The 19,820-nt window shown below is 35.8% G+C and overlaps 1 protein-coding gene across 3 annotated transcripts in view; it reads left to right on the top strand.

Moving 5' to 3' along the window:
• The window catches only part of pemt (phosphatidylethanolamine N-methyltransferase), an 87,560-nt gene that overhangs the window by 51,204 nt on the left and 16,536 nt on the right, over window positions 1-19,820 (top strand). For all 3 annotated transcript variants that reach the window (XM_084134581.1, XM_084134580.1, XM_084134582.1), the window contains one exon: window positions 4,994-5,105. In XM_084134581.1, the coding sequence (XP_083990707.1) occupies window positions 4,994-5,105 (112 nt within the window). The remainder of the gene's footprint in view (window positions 1-4,993; window positions 5,106-19,820) is intronic.

The raw sequence follows: 19,820 nt of genomic DNA, 5'->3' as shown, positions 1-19,820 counted from the left end.
TTTGTGTTTACGTCTAGCATTGCATCTGGGTTGAGCATCATTCAGGACATAAAAGAAAGAAAGAAAGAAAGAAAGAAAGAAAGAAAGAAAGAAAGAAAGAAAGAAAGAAAGAAAGAAAGAAAGAAAGAAAGAAAGAAAGAAAGAAAGAAAGAAGAGTTGCATAATTCTTTGCATGAGGTTTCAGGTTATCATTGCTTTGTACTTGTGAATGCATCATATTTTCCATCATAACAGCTGTGCAGTGTATTGTGTATTTATAAGAGCAATCGTTACCGTCAAACCTTTTGTCGTCAACTGGGTCAGAGAGAAGAGAGGAAGAAGATAAACCCCGGATCTGGCCGGGTCGGGTCACACAGTCCCGATGGGAACGATGTTCTGCTCTTCTCGAGACCGGATGCAGAGACAGTGGAAGTAGAACAATCTTTCTTTAGGATGACCTGAAAAAACACTGGTGTTGACCACTGGACAACACACACACACACACATTTAAATTCTTTATTTTAATTAAAAGATAAGCATATATCATGGCATAATCCAAATTTGACAAAGGTGTACAACAGCAGCCAATATCTCAGTCCATTATGCACATTAAGGGTAACGGTGGCACCTACGCCTCCATATGTAGAGGCTACCGATTACTGCTGATACAGAGCAATATCTGGTCAGTTTTTTGGCCTTGTTCTTATGAAGTCCACAGATCTGCAGGCCTCTTACACACAACTTGTGCACATGGCCTAAACTACCAAAAATGAGGGCAATAACTTTACAGGAGTAGCCAAAGTTATTGAAAACATTGTACCATGGTTGATATTTCAACAGTTTTGAAGCATAGCAGGTGTCCATGTAAGCATCAAAAGAGCAACCAATTTCTATTATTGTAACGGCTTTGGTGTGTTCATTAATTACAACTATGTCAGGTGTATTTGGTAAGTGATTTATGGCAGTTTCCAATGTAGCGCACTGTTCGTGTGGGGGGGAGAACCAGTCTGTCTTGATCTTTTCGTTACAATGGATTGTGGTAAGGTTGACATTGTCTCTGAGCTCCTTCACTAAGAGTGCAACTATACGGTCGTGGCGCGCGATGTACAGTCCTTTGTAGGCAGAGCAGCCATTAAGGATGTGCGCGATCGTCTCTCTTTGCCGGCTGTGATGTTGCAGGCAAAACGGCTCATGTGCAGATGGAAACCATGTTGCTAAGTTGGACTTTGTTGGTAGTACCTGAAGATGAGCTCTAATTATGAATCTGTGGATGTCATCTTGTAGGGCTGTGTTTTTCAGAACTGTGTGTGATACGTTATGGTCGGCACAGGGCAGGCAGGCCAGTTGTCCTTGTAGGCGTAGGCCTGTCCAGTAGGGGTGGGAGAAAAAATCGATCCATCGATGCATCGCGATTCTCTCTCCAACGATTCTGGATCGATTCTGAGAGCTTTGTTTTTAACCAGATATGCGATGACGCTGTTTGCTTTAGAAACACCCGTAATCTGCTTTCTTCCAATTCCTCACACACATACATACACCAATCAAACTTTCCGTAAAATAATCTTTCATAAATTCGGAAAGGTTGAAGCGAATTACAAGGACATTCACAGGCTTCATTGCACAGGATGCGCTGTGAGAGACGCGCGCTTTGTTTGATGTTACGTTACACTTGAAGTGTGCTGTCTCGCCTTTCGGTATTTTCCTTACAAATGCTCTACGAAGTCATCATTTATTGGTTTGGAATGCAGTGGACTTGTATATTTAAAATATGAACCTGACTAACAGAAGGCTGCTTTCAATTTCAAATGCTGACACGCGCGCTTTGTTTGTGTAGACTGCTCGCGCATGCGGCTGTGCGACTCCGTGTAAGTGGTTTAATATACTCGTGCAAAGGGGGAGGGGGGAGGAGTAGATAAAGAATCATTCTGGAATTGGATCGGATCGTGAGGTTACTAAAGATTCCCACCCCTAACATTTACATACTGTGAATCGTTTTTTTGAATCAAGAATCGTTTTTGAATCGAAACTCGATTTTGAATCGAATCTTGAGCCTAAAAATCGATATTGAATCGAATCGTGACATTTTCTGAATCGTGCACCCCTACTGTCCAGTGCTGTATCATACGCAAATGGAAGTGATCGATTATTGTCCTTCTGATGTTTTGAGTGTCAAGGAGTTGAATGTTGTCGCCAGTTGTGATGGTTGCCTCTGCCGTGATGGTTGAATCTGTGACAATGTTCTTATTGACTTCCGCCGACTGTCCTGCTGTGTTCCTCCAGCGCAGTCGGATATTTGCGCGGTTGCAGAGGTCATTCAGGTCCAGCCAGTCCGAGCGCACGCCAAAGCCTGGTGTGTTGGTGTCCAATTTTCCATTGGGTTTTCTTCTGAACCCGAGGAAGCTGGCGTCATCTGATGTAGAAAGAGGGACCTTGCGTTTCCCCAGATGCAGTAGAAGTGAGGCTCGGGCAAGCTCACGCACGGCTGCGTCATCATTATTTTACATCCTTAACAGGTTACTTATTCTGGCGGCAACATACACCCACTCTATATGAGGGACGCCCAGCCCTCCCTCTCTGGACCTGTGAAACAGGACGTCTCTTGTCGAGTGTGTATTTAGTCCTATCCAGCGTCTTACCAGGCCTACAGTCTTATTATTCAGCTCATTTAAGATACATTTAGGGATATGCATGTTTGCAAAGAGATGCTGTATTTTGGAAAGGGCAATCTCTCTTATGGCCTGTAGTTTCATTGCGACAGGGAGGGGGGATGAATCCACCATGTCCAGCCTTGTGCAGTATTCACTGCTAAGTTTGTGTATTTGCTCTTCCCATTCGCCCGCGATGTTGAACCGGTGTCCAAGGTAGCAGTAGGTTTCATGGCGCGCATACACTTTAATTTCATTGCCCATGATGGAAAAAGAAGGGTGGCTTGTCTTTCTTGGCTTGATACCACCTGGTGCCTCCACTGCGTCTCTCATAAAACACAGCGCACTTGGTGTTTTTCACCTCTAGTCCGGACCATCGCATGAATTTATCAGTATGGGAGAGCATGGTTTTAATCACTTTCTCATCCCTGGATGACACCTGGACGTCGTCTGCATAGGCCTGGACAGGGTTTGGCGATCTGATGTGCGAGGGGGAGCAGAGGCACAGCCACTTGAGCCACTGGTTAAGGGCTAGAATAAAGTTTACTGCGCTCCATGGGCAGCCTGTCCTGATGCCGGTTCTTAGTTGGATTGGGCTAGTCAGTTGGTCTCCACAGATCACCCGGATAAAGGAGTTTCTGCAGATATCCTTAATCATGTTGATATAAGGTTTGGGTAGGTTCATTTCGTCTAAGGCTTTAATCATAACGCCATGCGGCAATGAGCCGAATGCATCACGGAAGTCTAGAAAGACTGCATAAACACACACACACTTACACTCACACACTTACACTCACACACACACACTTACACACACACACAAGTGCTCACACACACACACACACACACACACTCACACTCACACTTACACTCACACACACAAGTGCTCACACACACTCACTCACTCACACACACACACACTCACACATGCAGACACATGCGCACACACACACTCAAACATAAACATTATCATATTACCTTCATATATTACCTTTTTATTTCTAAATGATCTAGATTCTAGAACAAATACAAGTTAGAAAATAAAATTGGAATGGAAACATAATTTTAAAAAAAGAATTAAAAAAAAGTATATTTATAAATTAACTAATGCTTCTTTCAATTACTCTATTGTCACGTGTAGAAATACACACACGAGTCAGAAAAATTACGAAGAGTCTTTTTAATGAAAAAGGAGAAATCGAGCCAAAACTACACATTAACACACACAATACCGGACAGCAAACTAACTCAAACTGAGACACACACACAGCTAACAATATCATAATGAGAACACAGGATGATTAATCAAACTGAGAAACTGGGTCAAATGACAGGCACAAACACACACAATCTTTCTGCCAACTGTTGAATCAGACAAACAAGATTGTGTGACATGAAGGATCCGTCTGTGCTGCTTCATAACTGAAGATTACAGACCAGATAAGGCAGTTTAGCTGGAAATTAAACTCAGCAGGAAGACATATTTCCAGGAACACACGACTGATTCAAGCAAATCATTCTCACGGAAATTCAGCGTTTTAATGAAGAATTATGATTCCGCCTGTGCATGTCGACGAAGACTATTCACCAAAACTCTGATGCATACAAATGTTCATAAAGAGATGGTAAAATAAATCCACGTGAATCGGGCGGCTTAATCCAAGTCTTCTGAAACTGTATATGACGAACAGATTTAATTTAGGCTTTGATCAGCGATCTGTGAAACATAACTCTCTTTATGAAAGTTTTGAAGTTTTGGGTTTCAGCGGAGGGACAGAAATCTCATTAAGATTTCATTAAAATATCTTCATTTGTGTTCCGAAGATGAATGAAAGTCTAAAGGGGTTGGAACGACATGAGGGAGAGAATTGTCATTCTTAGGTGATTCAATGTGTGCGTGAGTGTGTGTGTGTGTAAGTGTGAGTGTAAGTGTAAGTGTGTGTGAGTGAGAGTGAGTGTGTGTGAGCGCTTGTGTGTGTGTGTGTGTGTGTGTGTGTGTGTCTTTTAAAAATATTTTTTAAAAACAAATTGATATTATAGTGTGAAATCTGTTGGTTTGTCAGTGGTGTATTTTACTTTTAATTAATGTAAATAATATAAACTAGAGTCTGAGAGCAAAGTCCCTGCAGAATATAAAGATGGCGCACACATCACGGTTTTGTGCAGTTTTTGTTATTGTACATTTAATTGTGCAACTATAGAAAATGTGTAAAGTGAGCTAACAGAGAGGAATAAAGACCAGGAAGGAATATGTATTGTCGTATTCTGCCTGTGAAAGCAGTGTTTTCAAGTTTCAGACACCGCACGTGAAATTCAGTGTGCTTGTGAATGATGTGGAGTTATTCACGCTTGTTTTTATCTTTAAACAGGAGATTATTTCGGCATCCTCATGGATCAGAAGGTGACCAGTTTCCCTTTTAATGTGATGGAGAACCCCATGTACTGGGGCAGCACCGCTAACTACCTGGGCTTGGCCTTAATGTGAGTCCATTCATAATCATGTTCATTTCTAGTGAAAATATTTCTTACTGTTGGTATCATATTGTATGATAAACAATTTCAGAATGTCTTAGTATTTGTAATGATCATGTTCTTCAGTATGATTTGAGAATGATCACATGATCGATGTCACATATGTACTTATTTGATTGGTGACAGAAATAGTAAATATTTCTTTACGTCAGCATGAAATGGAAATTCACACCATCTATTTTCAAAATGCATGTTATAGATCTTATTACGAAAAATGGAATCCAATGCATTAGGGGTTTTTTTGTTTTTGTTTTTTTTGTAGTTTTTAAAGTCCCCTTATTATGTTTTTATGAATATTCCATTTCATGTAGTGTGTAATAAAGCAGTTTGTGAATGTAAAAGATCTGCAAAGTTTCAAAGATCAAATTGCAGATAAATGTAGTTATTTTGTCCCAAAAGAAAGAACCGATTCTGAACTGCCGAAACGAGTCGTCAGTAATTCCAATCTTACTTCCGTTACATTCGTGTGTACAAATTTGTGCTGTGAAATGATTAATCGCGATTAATTGCATCCAAAATAATAGTTTGTGTTTACATAATATATGTGTGTGTACTGTGTATAATTATTTTGTATATAAATACACACATACAGTATGCATGTATACTGTATATATATTTATACATAATTTATATTATATATATATATATATATATGAATTTTATATACAAGTAAGACATTTTTCTTAAATATATACATGCATGTGTGTGTATTTATATACAAAATAATTATACACAGTACACACACATATATTATGTAAACACAAACTATTATTTTGGATGCAATTAATCGCGATTAATCGTTTCACAGCATTAGTAAAAATTTAACAAATTTGCATAATGCAAGTCTATGCTCTTCATTGGCTGCCCGTGAACAATGTCTACTTTTCCCCGCCCTCAAATACTGTAGTTGGTTTGTGTTGTGTTGTTAGGTTTGGATTGAATAACTATTTCTTCCAATATTTATCTTCGGACTCGCGCTCAGATTGATGTGTTAAAATCAGTGTCATCGTCTTTAAAGTGTACAATCGCTGAGCTTTAGGAAGCCTCTGGAGCCGAAGTTCAATTATGGTAATGGGTGTTTCGTTTCCGACATGTGCAGTAAGCGGTCGACCAATCACAACAGACTGGGCCGTCTGACCAATCAGAGCAGAGCAGCTCTTTGAGAGACCGAATCTTTGGACGAGTCGTTTTAGACTCTTTGAGAAATAAGGTTATGTGCAATGAATATTATGAGAAAATGTATGTTTTTTTTACCTTTGACGCATATAAACCTGTTGTAGGAGACTCCAAAACAAAATTAGGAAGCTTTAAAATAGCATAATAGGGGCACTTTAATTAAAATGTCATACCTGGATCTTAGTGGATCAACAGGCTTCTCCAGTATTTAGTCCTCATAAACTCCGCCCCTTCAAGCTCCACGCCCACATCTCACCATCCAATCAACAACCCATGGATAATTCCTACCCTAAAAAATAGACTTTTTTTTTATAATTCGGATGTACGTCACTATATACTGTATATATATATGTATATGTGTAAATAAAAAAATCTGCAGGTACTTCCGTTTCACGGAGACTTCAAATATTCTGCAAAGATGCATTAAATCGCTCAAGAGTGACAGTAAAGACATCTAATATGTTATTTATGTTACAATTAATGTTACAAGATTTCTATTTCAAATAAATGCTATTCTTTCTATTTATCAAAAAATCCTTAATAAAATGTATTACGGTTTCTACAAAAATATGAAGCAGCACAACTGTTTTCAACATCAGGATCATGTGACACTGAAGACTGGAGTAATGATGCTGAAAATTCAGCTTTGATCACTGAAATAAATCAAATTTAAAATACATTAACTCAACAACAAAAAAATCTATTATTCCAAACTTTTGACCGGTACTGTTATGTACACATCAACACAAACCCCACGAAGTCCCAGCAGTCGTTTTAGTCCGAGTTCAACACTAAACAAGAGTCTGCTAATCATCTTGTATTCGATCATGGCGAGACGTCGGAGTCGTGCTGCTCTCCACATGTGTTTCTGCACTTCTAAACTTTGAGCTTGTTAATAAAGCACACTCCGCTCCCAACATCCCCAGAACAGCATCTCTATCCCTCCACGATCCCATCACAACTGTTGGAGCAAAGCAGATGTTATTTGCACTAATGGATTTCTCAGGAGCGTCTGCTGCTATTTCTGGCTACTCTCTCGCCTGAATAACACAGACGCCTGTGAACGCAGTGATGAAGGTTTATAAAACTCACTATTGCCAATAAAAAAGCTGAAAGAGCCTCCCGCTGAGAAAGCAATGTGTGCAATTTGAAAACGACTTAAAATGATGCAAGAATCAGGTTTATTTTATACAAAACTTACGCATTTGGATGTACGTCATTGCTAGCACCATGTCAGTTTTTATTGGACATTTTACAGCAGCGCCGGCAGTCGGAGTTCTGAAACATTTATTGTGTCTTTGCCATTATAAAAGCCATGAGTGTTGTGCCAAAATAACAAAATTACAGGTGCTTTTGTAGCATTGTTTGTGTTTATGTCTAGTATTGCATCTGGGTTGTTCAGAATTTAATGTAGAATGCTGTTTAAATTCAGTTAGGAAATAGAAGTAAAGTTAATTAAAATTCAACTAAATCCATAACTGTCATTTATAGATTAAAAAATGTTGAAAATATTTTAAAGTTGAATGGTTTGATAGATGGCTTGACAGATGGATGGATGGATGGATGGATGGATGGATGGATGGATGGATGGATGGATGGATGGATGGATGGATGGATGGACGGATGGATGGACGGATGGACGGATGGACGGACGATGATAGATGGACAGAGACAGACAGACAGACAGACAGACAGACAGACAGATAGATGGATGGATGGATGGATGGATGGACGGACGGATGGATGGACGGATGGACGGACGATGATAGATGGATAGATGGACAGAGACAGACAGACAGATAGATAGATGGATGGATGGATGGATGGATGGATGGATGGATGGATAGATGGACAGAGACAGACAGACAGACAGACAGACAGATAGATAGATAGATGGATGGATGGATGGATGGATGGATGGATGGATGGATGGATGGACGGATGGATGGATGGACGGACGGACGATGATAGATGGATAGATGGACAGAGACAGACAGACAGACAGATAGATGGATGGATGGATGGATGGATGGATGGATGGATGGATGGATGGATGGATGGACGGATGGACGGATGATGATAGATGGATAGATGGACAGAGACAGACAGACAGACAGACAGATAGATAGATGGATGGATGGATGGATGGATGGATGGATAGATGGACAGACAGACAGACAGACAGACAGATAGATAGATAGATAGATAGATAGATAGATAGATAGATAGATAGATAGATAGATAGATTGATAGATAGATGATAGATGGACGGACGGATGGATGGATGGATAGACAGATAGATTGATTTTTTTTTAAAGCAATATATATTTGTAAGAATATTCATTGATAATATACAATAATCGGGTGTATTTTGTACTGAATGTTTGACGACACTAAGAAAGCTGCTGCTGCTCGACGCCTGAACATTTACTGCATTTATTTATTTGGTTGCGGAGACTTTAAAAAACTTGTGTGGTCACCATGACAACAGTGACCAGGCTTGTTTGGTTGCTAGGCAACCGGCGATGGAGCAAATGCTCTCCTAAACTGTAAACCTCTTAACTGTACGTTGTTGGCCACTGTGTCTGTGTCTGCGTCTCGGTTGAAATCGATGGAGTCCAGCGCGGCCCGTCCGTGTGTTTGTGCGTCACACACCCCAGGGATGAAAGAGCAGCTAAACACGCGTGGAGAGAGAGAGAGAGAGAGATCTGGACACGTGTCGCCCCCTGGCCCTGACCCTCACACACTTGTGCCAGCGTCTCTCTGGACGTTTATACACATTACGTCATGTCATGAATCATCACATCACCAGCATGGCAGCGTGTGTGTGGAGTCGGGATGTAAAGGTTAATTGGTCAGATTGTAAATTTGTCTATTTGCAAATGCATGTAATGTTTGCATGCTCAGTGACCAATACTGTAATCGTTTTGAGTGCTTATTAACAGTATGCATGATATGATATATGGTCACGTGTAAACTATATCATTGCACATCACTGTATAAAGTTGATATTGATATTTAAAGTTGTATAGTCTTTATATAAAGTTGAATATGAAGTTTATCCGCCTATGTAAAGCGTCATAGCAAATCTCAACTGATTGATTGCTTGTATCATCACAAAATATAAAATATATTATCGCCCAGCTCTAATTATGTTTAACAGTTTTGTGGAGTGATTTACTAAGCATATAAGCTGCAGCATTTACCCTATCGTGTTTTTTTATGTAATCGCTGGAAGGATATACCGTCTAAGCTATGGATATGAGAAAAGTTTAAAGTGAAATAAGCATTTGCGCTTTCAATGTGGTTACCATGTTTTCTGCATAACTCTAATGATGCATTCATTATTTCCAAGGGCAATGTTTTCATTAGCTATGCTTAATGTGCGCGGTTGATTTCAGATCTTTCTTTATCGTCTCAAAAGCTTTTCTCTTGTCAATAAGAGTATAAGGATTATATCATTGTTCATGATTATGATACGTGCACAGGTGGTTGCTGGGGTTATTATCAGATATCAGATTGCAACGTAAATCTATTGTTAATGAGAACACATAGTGCGCGTTTTGGCAAGCCATTCAGCAAGGTAGCCCAGGTACATGAATCCGGACACGTTTAAAAATGCGCTCCATCCACACTAGCGTTTTCCAAAAGATTCTCATCCACACTGAAACGTTGAAAAACGCTAAATTCACCTTACTGAACATGCGCAAACCCTCACAAAAAAATAAATAATAAAGTTATCACGCAATTCTTCTGGCTATTTAGCAAAATATCTCAGCATTCACTGAATCGTCCAGGTCGATCTCACTCACCATTATGTGTTTGGTCTAAAACTGCTCTCATGTTTCACCGCAGGACAGAAAATGCGAGTGAATTTTCTGTCATCTTTGCAGGACTGTGATATGAAGAGTGTGTAAATGTACATATTTTAGCAACTGTGTGAAAGTGAACAGCACATAACAGGCACAACACCGGTATACACATGAACATCACCTGGTACAAGATGCGTCACACTAAACTTTCGTTAATAAAAAGGCCGTCTCAATGTGGACGGAACGCCAAAACGGAGAGAAAAAGATGTGTTTTCAAACAGAAATATATTAGTCTTTTTCGTTTCTTCTTTCTCTTTTTTGTCTTTTTCCTTTTTCCCAAGTGTCATGTGATCCTTGATTATTCACCTGTGATTACAAAGGCTTTTAAACTTTTAATTATGTGACGGGGAGCCTGCATACCTGAAACGTAACCCTTGTGTGAGTCCACTATTAAATTTTTTGCATATTTTGGGGCTTTGGTGTGCCGACATTTTCTGTTTTTTATTATTTCTCTTGTCGTGCACCCAACCCTGAGCATATTTTTGCAGATGATGTGCGTGCTGTGGTCTTGGTTTTTTACATTACTGATCACTGATGGAAAGAGTCACCATTTCCAGGTCATCATTATGATGATCGGTGTTTGCTTTGGTTGGGCTGTTGACCCTTGATTTTTATGATTTTATTTTTTGTGATCAGGTGTTGGTTATGTTTTGACATGATCATCATGTTGTGAGCTGAATCACTGATCTCATTTAGAGCCTAATCTCTGAGTTAGATGTACATTATTGATTACAGCAGCTCTGTGATTCTAAAGCATCTGGCATTTTAAATATTATCAGAGGGATCTTTAAAAGTTCAATCAAAACGTCTGTTAGTTAACTAACCATGCACTATTGTAAATCTGTTTTGAGCTCATAACAGCATTGTGCAAGGAACCACATGGAAATTTGTCTTTATAAATAATCTGTGTCAATAGGAATAAAAGTTGTTGGTGTTTTACTGCCACTAGTGTTTATTTCAGCTGAAACTTCAGTGAATTGTATATAGGAAAGTTTTGCACTAATGTAAGTAGAGGCATTGTTAAAAAGCCTCCTCTACTAGTACATTTCAGTGACCAAAGAAAAAAGCTAACAAGGTTTCTTCCATTAATCGACGTCAACACATGCGCAATGCACACACTCACTGTTAATGTCTCCAAGCTCTCTTTCTCAGGAACCACGCATTAACTTCGCCAACACATGCTTTGCTCACTGCTTTATCCTCTCCTCTTTTCCATTGAATCTTTATTCATTCACTGGAAGATTCACTAATGTTCCTTTTCCCACAATACAAAGGCATACAGCCATTTCCACATATATCAACCACTTTCAAACAAGCTGTTTTTTTATTTTATTTTTTATTTATGTGAATAACATTGTATGTTTAGTTTAATTAATATATAGTATTTATTGTAAAAAACAATAATATAGACTACTGTTTAGGTTTGGGGTCAGTAAGAGATTTTTTTTATATTTTTTTAAAAAATCTTTCATGCTCAGAAAGGCTGCATTTATTTGCTTAAATGTGGTTTATTTGTGGTTGATTATGATTTGACTTTTCTAACTTTAGTTAGTGTGTAATGTTGCTGTTTGAGCATAAACAACATCTGCAAAGTTACGACGCTCAAAGTTCAAAGCAAAGGGAGATATTTGCTTTTAAAGAAATCGCTTTTTAAGGACTACAACAAACGGCTGGTAGAGACTACACCACATTCCTCCCGGGTTAGTGACATCACCAACCCTAGAATTTACATAAACCCCGCCCCCTGAACATGATTTATAGATTATCAAGACAGAAAAAGGACACAAGCTCAGCCCCCTGTGCCGGGAGCAGCAGCTCATTTGCATTTAAAGGAACAGACACAAAACGGTGCGTTTTTGCTCACCCTCAAAAAGTGACAATTTTAACATGCTATATAAAAATATCTGTGGGGTATTTTGAGCTAAAACTTCACACATTGATTTGATGATCAAGAAACATTTATGATTATTATCAGTGTTGAAAACAAGAAACCTTGATACATTTTATTTTTCAAGATTCTTTGATGAATAGAAAGTTCAGAAGAACAGCATTTATTTGACACTTTTATTAATCAAATCTGCAATAAATTGATCAAAAGTGACAGCAAAACATAATAAACTTCTTTACTTTTGATCAATTTATTGCAAATTGTTGATTTCTTTAAAAAAAACCTTAAACTTAAAAATTGTCGTGTAACTAGATGCACATCATAAAAGTCACATAAATGAATAATTAATCAAAGCCACAAATGATTTTTTATATATAATAAAAGAGTCACTGAGTCAGAGCTCTGCAATGAAATGAAATAAATTTAGTTTAGAAAGAATTTTCTCCCAGAAATTGCTAGTAAATTTCACAAACAATAAAAGTCACACATTGAATTAAACACGAACTGTTGAAATGGAAAAACTAAAAATAGAATTTCCTTGTAAAACATACTTCAGTATTATGTTTTATTTACACACACACACACAAAAATAGCGTCTCTCGACAGTCTCTTGACTCTCATTGGATAAATCCCGTTTACACCAATCCAATACAAACCACATTTGTGTCGATTTTAAAATCAGATTTCATTGGCAGTGCAGCTGCTTTATTTCATCATCCCGGTCCGGACACACATGTGACGTCATACGGCGTAGTGGTTAAGAATAGCATCATGGCTGTACAGAAGAAGAGCACAAATCTCCCTGCTCTCCGTCAGCTCTTCCCGAAATCCCAGTTTGGCTCTGTGCTAAAAGCCTACAGTGAATCAGACACCAGATATTTTTTTATATATATTTTTCCTAGTGTGTGCAGGACACTATAGTTCATTTATGTAGGTGAGGATAGCAAAATAAATTAACTGTGACATATTATAGCCAAAAATTCTTCATACTGTGAAGATTTATACAAATTTGAGACCAAAAATGATTCGGACACTTTGACCTGATCATGTTTTGCTGAAGTGTGTTTTCTTTAATTGCTAATGCTCTTTTTACACACAGACTGAACAAAATGAAGCATTGCTTGGTGATTGGTTGAGCTAAACTGGTATTATCTAATTGTGTATATATATATATATATATATATAATATAATATAATATAAAATAATCATTTTATATATAAAAAAGTTACACTTATGTTGTTCAGTTTGTTTGTTTATATTTTTTATTGTTTTAAATGTAAATGTTGATTAATTTAAAAGTAAATATGGTTTGTAACATGAAATCCCCTGTAAATACAAAATATTAAAGGGAAATATAAGGGAAAAATCTTTCTCTCTCTCTCTCTCTCTCTCTCTCTCTCTCTCTCTATATATATATATATATATATATATACACTTATTGCCACAGTTCTGTCACCCTTGTCTGGGTTTTCTCTTTCTCTTTTTTCTCGTTTAGTGACAGAGCTGTGACACTCCCGGTTTGTCATGTGTTTGTGTTGTTTGGTCTGTTGTGAGCACATGGCTGTCATGTTATTTCCTTGTGCCATGTGCTCTCCTGTCTATTGTCTAGCCCCTCCCATCTTGTTATCTGATTATTGGTTTATTTGTCCCACCTGTCTTTCTCGTTACCCTCCTTTGTTTGTTCCCCTATTTAGCCTCCCTGTGTTTGTAGTCCTGTGCTGGTTCGTTTGTCCAAGTTACTCGTTCCTGGTGTTTCCTTCTCGCTTGCTATCTGAGTTTTTGAGTTTTGTACCTTGTCTGCCAGTCACTAATAAATTTCATTTGAATTCTGCATTTGAATCCTCGTCTCACGTTCAACTATTCCGTGACACTTATGGTGTTATCTTAAATGGAAACTGTAAATAAGTAAATTATTATGCAGTATACCATATATACAGTGCAATGCATAAGTGAATACACCCATGCTAAAGTTGACTAAAAAGAGGAATAAAAAATCATATTTTGGAAATTGAACTTAATGCCTTAATTTAAAAAATTAGGAAAAATCCAACCTTTTAGGACACCAATTTTCTTTGTGAATGAATAATGTATCGTAAATAAATAAATGTTCTTCCTTAAAATACATGGTGCATAAGTGAGTACACCCCTATGTTAAATTCCCATAGAGGCAGGCAGATTTTTATTTTTAAGTATTTTTTTTAAATTAATTTTTAGGATACTATGCATCCTGATAAAGTTCCCTTGGCCTCTGGAATTAAAATAGCCCCACATCATCACATAGCCTTCACCATACCTAGAGATTGGCATGGGGTACTTCCCATAAGATCATCTCTCAATGCAAATCAAACTAGCTTTTAGGCTAACTGAAATAAAATCATGCCAATCTCTAGGTATGGTGAAGGCTATGTGATGATGTGGGGCTATTTTAATTCCAGAGGCCAAGGGAACTTTATCAGGATGCATAGTATCCTAAAAATTAATTTAAAAAAAATACTTAAAAATAAAAATCTGCCTGCCTCTATGGGAATTTAACATAGGGGTGTACTCACTTATGCACCATGTATTTTAAGGAAGAACATTTATTTATTTACGATACATTATTCATTCACAAAGAAAATTGGTGTCCTAAAAGGTTGGATTTTTCCTAATTTTTCCAAAATATGATTTTTTATTCCTCTTTTTAGTCAACTTTAGCATGGGTGTATTAACTTATGCATTGCACTGTATATATATATATATATATATATATATACATATACACACTAATTTAGTATCATAAAATCCCCTCAAAATACAGAATATTAAAGTGAAAATATTATTGAAAACAAATAGTATATTCATTTGATATATATTTATAAAAATATTTTCAGTCTTGATATTTTTATTATTTTAAATGAAAATTATAAATATTGTTTAGTATGATGAAATCCCTTCAAAATACTAAATATTACAATGACAATATTATAGGAAAAAATATAGTATATTCATTTCATTAAAAAAAAAGTTGTAGTTAAATTTAACAGCTGACAGATATTCAACATAATTCATGTGTGAGACAGTCTAACAGAAGGACGGACAAAACCAGTCAAATATCAACTGAGTTCTGCTCATATTTTATTACCATTTTTCTTTAGTGAATAAACTGTGATAATGTGAGAAATGTTGGAGTCTGAATAAATGTGTGTTTGACTGTACGTCGTGAAACCGTGCCAGAGAAGGGCTAAAACACATCACATGATCACCGGCATACAGTCACACTAATGTGGACGATCAGTCCTGATGATAAACCAATGCGAGTCGTCGTCAGCAGTTTCTCTCAGGCAGAATCTGTGTGTTATTAGAGCATGAACACTCTGTGCTAGTTTTATTTTCTGTGCTAAGCATGTCCAGGTGATCTGAAGATCGTGTTCTCGTGTGTGTGCGTCTGGATTCACATGCATTAGTGAAAAGAAATGTCAGATGAGTGTGTTTCTTACCGCCCATGCTTAGTGAAGTACAATCACACACACTCTTACATCCTAATGCTTTGCAATAATTCTGTTGGGGGAAATCATTTATTCACTGTTTACGTTGAAATATATGGATCATTAATATTTCATTCCTGGCCATCAAAATCTTAGTTGTCACAATATTATTTCAGATAATATTTGGCTATTGTTGTTATTATTCGTTTTCAGGTTTTTAGCATGCTTTCAATATATTCATTTATTTAACATTTTTGCTTGAATTTAACAGTTGCATTTGTATCTCTAATGTTAACAAAGATTAATAAATACTGTCACAAATGTATTTTGCATGTAGTAATGCATTAACTAACATTAACTAATGAGACCTTACTGTTAAATGTTATACATTATTTGATATTATTTTAGATAATATTTGACTATTATATCAAATAATATTATGCAGAGAAATTTTTATGTATTTTACTTCTAAACGTTTTTAACAAACCTGCCAATGCCAGTTGAATTTAGAAAATGAATGAATAATCTATATTTTTGATTGGCCATCAGATCTTAATTTTCATCATTTTCTAATCATGCTATTGTGAATTTTTATACTATTATTTGGTAATTTTGAAGTAATAATTTTCAGGGTTTTAGCATGCATTCATTATATTAATTTGTTTTAAAGTTTTACCTTGAATTTATCATCTTTCTCCACGTTTCCTCTGATTTGCCTGGCATTTTGAGCGCAGAGAGTGTGTTATGCCAGCTGGCCTCTCGTGTAACTGTATGAATTCAAGCTTCTATTCAGAGGAATATTTCTTTGTTAAAGCACAAGAGGTTGCAAGACCTTTTTTTCAGTAAAGTAATTGAAATTGCATCTGTTTGTCAGTAGATGTGTATCAGTAGCTGTGACGCAGTGAGAATGGTTTTGCTTTGTGATTTCAGTGTAGCGTGAGCGATGCAATCTGTGTCCACAGAGCATTCTCAACAGCTGTCAATCACAGCGCCCTGCACACATTCACATTCATCTCCTGCATGCTCATTTTGCTCAGATTAATTATGCCTTTAGCGACAGACCCAGGGATATTTAATCATCTGCTACTGTTTAGTCAACATAGACCAGGAAAGTTTACGTTTTTATTATATGATGTAGTATTTTTTTATTAGAATAACATGTTTTTCTCTAATATTATTTTAAATGTAAATGGTGAATACTTTAGAAATCAATATTGTTCAGTATGATGAAATCCCCTCAAAATTTAGAATATTTTGTATATTGTATATATAATATCATATAATGTAGTATATTCATTTTATATATAAAAAAGTTACACTTATGTTGTTCAGTTTGTTTGTTTATATTTTGTATTGTTTTAAATGTAAATGTTGATTAATTTAGAAGTAAATATGGTTTGTACCATGAAATCCCCTGTAAATACAAAATATTAAAGTGAAAATATTCTCTCTCTCTCTCTCTCTCTCTCTCTCTCTCTCTCTCTCTCTGTGTGTATATATATATATATGTATGTATATGTATGTATGAATGTGTGTGTATATATATATATATATATATATATATATATATATATATATATATATATATATATATATATATATATATATATACACACACACACACACACACTTTTATGGTCTTATCTTAAATTGCAAATAAGTAAATTATTATGCAGTGTATATATATATATATATACTGTATATTATAAACTATACTAAATATATATATATATATATACTGTATATATATATACTGTGTGTATATATATATATATATATATATATATATATACTGTGTGTGTATATATATATATATATATATATATATATATATATATATATACACACACACTAATTTAGTATCATAAAATCCCCTCAAAATACAGAATGTTAAAGTGTAAATATTATTGAAAACAAATATCGTATATTTATTTGATATATAGGCTATTCATAAAAATATTTTCAGTCAGTTTTTATATTTTTATTATTTTAAAAGAAAATAATAAATATTGTTTAGTATGATGAAATCCCTTCAAAATACTAAATATTACAGTGAAAATATTATATTAATTTCATAAAAAACGTTCCCCTTATGGTGTTCAGTCTGTTTTGACCAGCTAACAGTAAAAGTATGACTCAGTGTAACACATTTTACCATATTTAAATCCAATCCACAGATTATGTCCCAAAATCAGCTCATAAAACTGGGAAAAGTCTGCAGATTGTGCCTGTTTGCCTCCATATGCAACATAAACGGAGCATAGATGGAGGTGCGCACATGCTAACCGTCATCAGATTAACCTACTTCTGTCCTCGAGTCAAGCAGAAGGGCCGAGTGTTAGATAACGGAGTACGTATATGTGAGGACGGCAAGCAGGAGGCCATTTAAAGCAAATTTGGTAGTTATTGTAGCATCCGGAGCTCAAGAAGTGGGTCAGTGTGCACAAGAATTATAAAAAAAGATGTTTGAATCTTGATAAGGAGCATTTCATGAGCTTTAGTGTCACAGCTCTATTAGTCCTAAAGGAAAAGTTGACAGCTGTTATTATTCACTCAGTCTCATGTTATTTAAGTTTGGATTGCATAAATGTAAGATTTATGTAATTGAATTGCATATTATATATGTTGTATGTGGTGTACAGTGAACAAGGACCTTTTAATGCTTGACCTTCATCACTGTAAACCCTAATACTCAAAATAATTAATTGGTTTGAGTAGGAAGAACTTAAATTAAACTAATTAGTTCAGTCAAATGAACTTTTATGAGTATTTAGCACTTTCTTTTTCTTTCAAGTTCACAGAACTGATATATTTTAAGTAAACTGAACTGTTTCATTATTTTGAATTCTATGAAATTATTTCTTTTAATTTAGACGAACTTAAGTTCAACTGAAACTGGGCTGGGATTTCTATTTCCCAGCATGCTTTGCCCATGGCACTTGAAAGGGAGAGTAAATGCTGAAATTAAGTGTTATATAATGGGGGGTTTTTTTGTGTGCAAGATTAATGTTAAGTGGGAGATTTAGTAGTGATTAATGTTGTGTTATGCTAATTTAGAAGATTTTTTGTTAATGTTGATTGAGTTCCCATCATGATGCATAAGCTTGGTTTGAGAACGTCAATGCTTTATATTGCAGCATTCATACAATAAGTGCAAACTATGCTATTGTTATCATCTTAGCATTATTGAACTAGTTTGTTATAAGTTTATAATAACACAAATTTTCACATTGAGGTTGCATGAAATTTTTAAGTTAAATGTATGGATTAATGAACTCAAAAAGTGTATGAGTACAAAATAAAAATCTGCAAGTACTGCTTACTTAAACTGAATATTTGAAACTTAAATATTATGAGGCAACTGATTGCCTTAAATGTATTGAGTTTTGCCAACTTATTCGGGTTTACAGTGTTAGGGATGCATGATATTTCGTCCACCATATCGGTATCGATCGATATATGTTTATTTTTAATGTTATCGTTATCGGTTTGATAAGAAAATTTGTCTGATATATTAAAGCCGATAAATAATATATTATCTCCTTCAGCTGAGACACTTCAGATGCCACTGTTCAACATGATGTTTTTTTATATTGCTTGAAATATGATTGAAATCACAAAAAAGGAAAATACAGAAAAGTGCAACATGTGCAGCGCAAGTCCGTCATATCGGCTTCATGAAACAGGGTTCGTACAATTAAGGTGCTTAAAGTACTTGAGTTTGATTTTTTTGAAATTGAAAGTGTTTGAGTTATTTAAATACAATATATATAAATTAAAATTTTCTAAAAACACAAATACTATCTTTTCACGCAAAATGAACACTGGAGCCCGTCTGTTAAACCCCATCAGACCTTTTCTCCACACGAAGTATGCCAGCATTATAATATAAAATATGATTTAATGAGCAATAATAGCCATTTTAAACCTTGTATTTAATATATATTATTAAATACGTTGTAAGTTGTATTTTGGATACCATATATCTGTAATTTGAGTTTTAAAAAATCCTAAAGATATTGTTTGATAAGTGAGATCTGTGATTGTACTCCTTGAAAACCAAAAAAGTAGTGCTTGAAAAGTCTTTGAAAGTCCTGGAATTTCTTTTTACAGTGTCTGTACGAACCCTGATATTAAAATTAAAATGAGAACGTACAATTGTGTGTTTGGGACGTGGATTTTAATGGTGAGACTTTTGTTTTTGTAATCAGGCTCTCAAAAATTATATTAAAATTTGAATTTAGATTTGTCTGCCAATATATC

This window comes from Abramis brama (assembly GCF_963993115.1).
Source record: "Abramis brama genome assembly, chromosome: 14".
NCBI lineage: Eukaryota > Metazoa > Chordata > Actinopteri > Cypriniformes > Leuciscidae > Abramis > Abramis brama.
This window is presented reverse-complemented; position numbering and strand designations above follow the sequence as displayed.